We start from the raw sequence: 1,683 nt of genomic DNA, 5'->3' as shown, positions 1-1,683 counted from the left end.
AGGCAGTGTTCGGCTGCCCAGCTCTCCTGGACAGTCCACAGCCATCTCCCTGTGCTGCCCCCCCCTCCCGTCCTCCTCTCCCCCCTCCCCAGCTCCCACATGGCCGTTCAGGTGGGAGCTCGTCATGGGTGTGTTCTGCGTGTGCGACTCTATTGGCCGTTCAGGTGGGAGCTCGTCATGGGTGCGTGCGCTGCGTGTGCGTCTCTATGTAGAAGTACCAGCAACCGTCTAGGAGGGCAGTTCAGCAAACTGGGCGGCCATGACACCTTCACCTGAGGAGAAACGAAAGAGAATGACATCGTAGAGTTAGTTGGACTGAACTTTGCTGAGCCATCTTCTATGTGCTGTAACACAGTGCAGTTTCTATTTGTCTGGTGTTTCTTTTTTACATGTTTGGGACAGGCAAATGTCTCAAAATATTTTATTTTTTTGTAAAGATAATTTTATTTCAAATTGTTTAATTTTTTTAGTTTTAATATATTTTAAATTGTAACATATTTCATGTATTTTAGTCTGTGAACCCGTGGTATTTTTGTCCAAGGTTATCATACCGTCAAAAACTCATGCCCGCACATCCCTAGATACCATTTGTTTATTATATCGCAATCACAATCGCAATATTGTCCACCATAATCGCTAATCGCACCTTTCCCCCAAAATCGTGCAGCACTAACGTCCACCCATGCATTCGGACGGAGGCTGCTCACTGGCGCATGAAGCCATCATGGGGGGGGTTTCTTCCTGGTTTTACTTCCTGATCATGCGGCCTCAGGCGAAGTGCGCATGTGTGCCATGACGTATTCCATGACGTCTCCCACCCCTCCCACCCATGGATGTATTAAAAGAAGAAAATACACCCGTATACGGCTCTTAGTGGCTTCTGAAGAAAAAATTACCCCATAAAAAATTATTTGATAATTAAAAGAGTTGTTTTATACTTTGAGTGACACCCGGAAAAAATTCCCCTGGGTTTAACAGCTGCCATGGTCCCCATGCAAGTGGATGGGAATTTTCCTTTCTGGGCTGCATGGCATCACGTGACTTGCAATACAGAGCTTCGCCACCATGTCCAAATGGTTTCACAGCCCAGCACTATTCCTGGGGGCTTGGTGTAAACTAGAACGACCGCACCGCAGATTTATGCCTCCGCCATTAGTTCATTCTGGAGTCCAAATTGCCATTTGAGGCAAATTGGAAGAAATTCCGTCAAGGCGCTCCTGAGATGTTACGTTACAGAGGTTGGAAATTGGGTGTGTGAGAGGTCACAGTGACCTTGACCTTTGACCACCAAAATGTAATGAGTTCATCCTTGCGTCCAAGTCGATGTTTGAGCCAAATCAGAAGAAATTCTATCAAGCCGTTCTTGAGATATTGTGTTAACGAACTTGAAAATGGCGTTCGAGAGGTCACAGTGACCTTGACCTTTGATCACCAAAATGTAATCTGTTCATCCGCCCAAGTCGACGTTTGAGCCAAATTGGAAGCAATTCCATGAAGCCGTTCTTGAGATATCGCTTTAACAAACTTGGGAATGGCATTCGTGAGGTCACAGTGACCTTGACCTTTGACCACGAAAATCGAATCAGTTCATCCTCGAGTCCAAGTCGATGTTTGAGGCAAATTTGATGAAACTCCGTCAAGGCATTCCGGAGATGTTGCGTTAACAAGCTTGAAAATGGCGTC

General features: G+C 46.0%; 1 protein-coding gene across 1 annotated transcript in view; it reads right to left on the bottom strand.

Annotated features, from left to right (window-relative positions):
* The window catches only part of pals1a (protein associated with LIN7 1, MAGUK p55 family member a), a 31,631-nt gene extending 31,568 nt beyond the window's left edge, over window positions 1-63 (bottom strand). Inside the window, exon 1 of the mRNA XM_083634008.1 lies at window positions 1-63. This exon is cut by the window's left edge and continues 42 nt beyond it. Within this exon, the coding sequence (XP_083490134.1) occupies window positions 1-45 (45 nt within the window). The 5' untranslated portion in view covers window positions 46-63.
* Between the last annotated feature and the right edge of the window lie 1,620 nt (window positions 64-1,683).

The sequence above is a fragment of the Poromitra crassiceps genome, assembly GCF_964638095.1.
Source record: "Poromitra crassiceps genome assembly, chromosome: 3".
NCBI classification, from domain to species: Eukaryota; Metazoa; Chordata; class Actinopteri; order Beryciformes; family Melamphaidae; genus Poromitra; species Poromitra crassiceps.
Note: the sequence above shows the minus strand (reverse complement) of the source record. Positions and strands in the feature narration are given on the sequence as shown.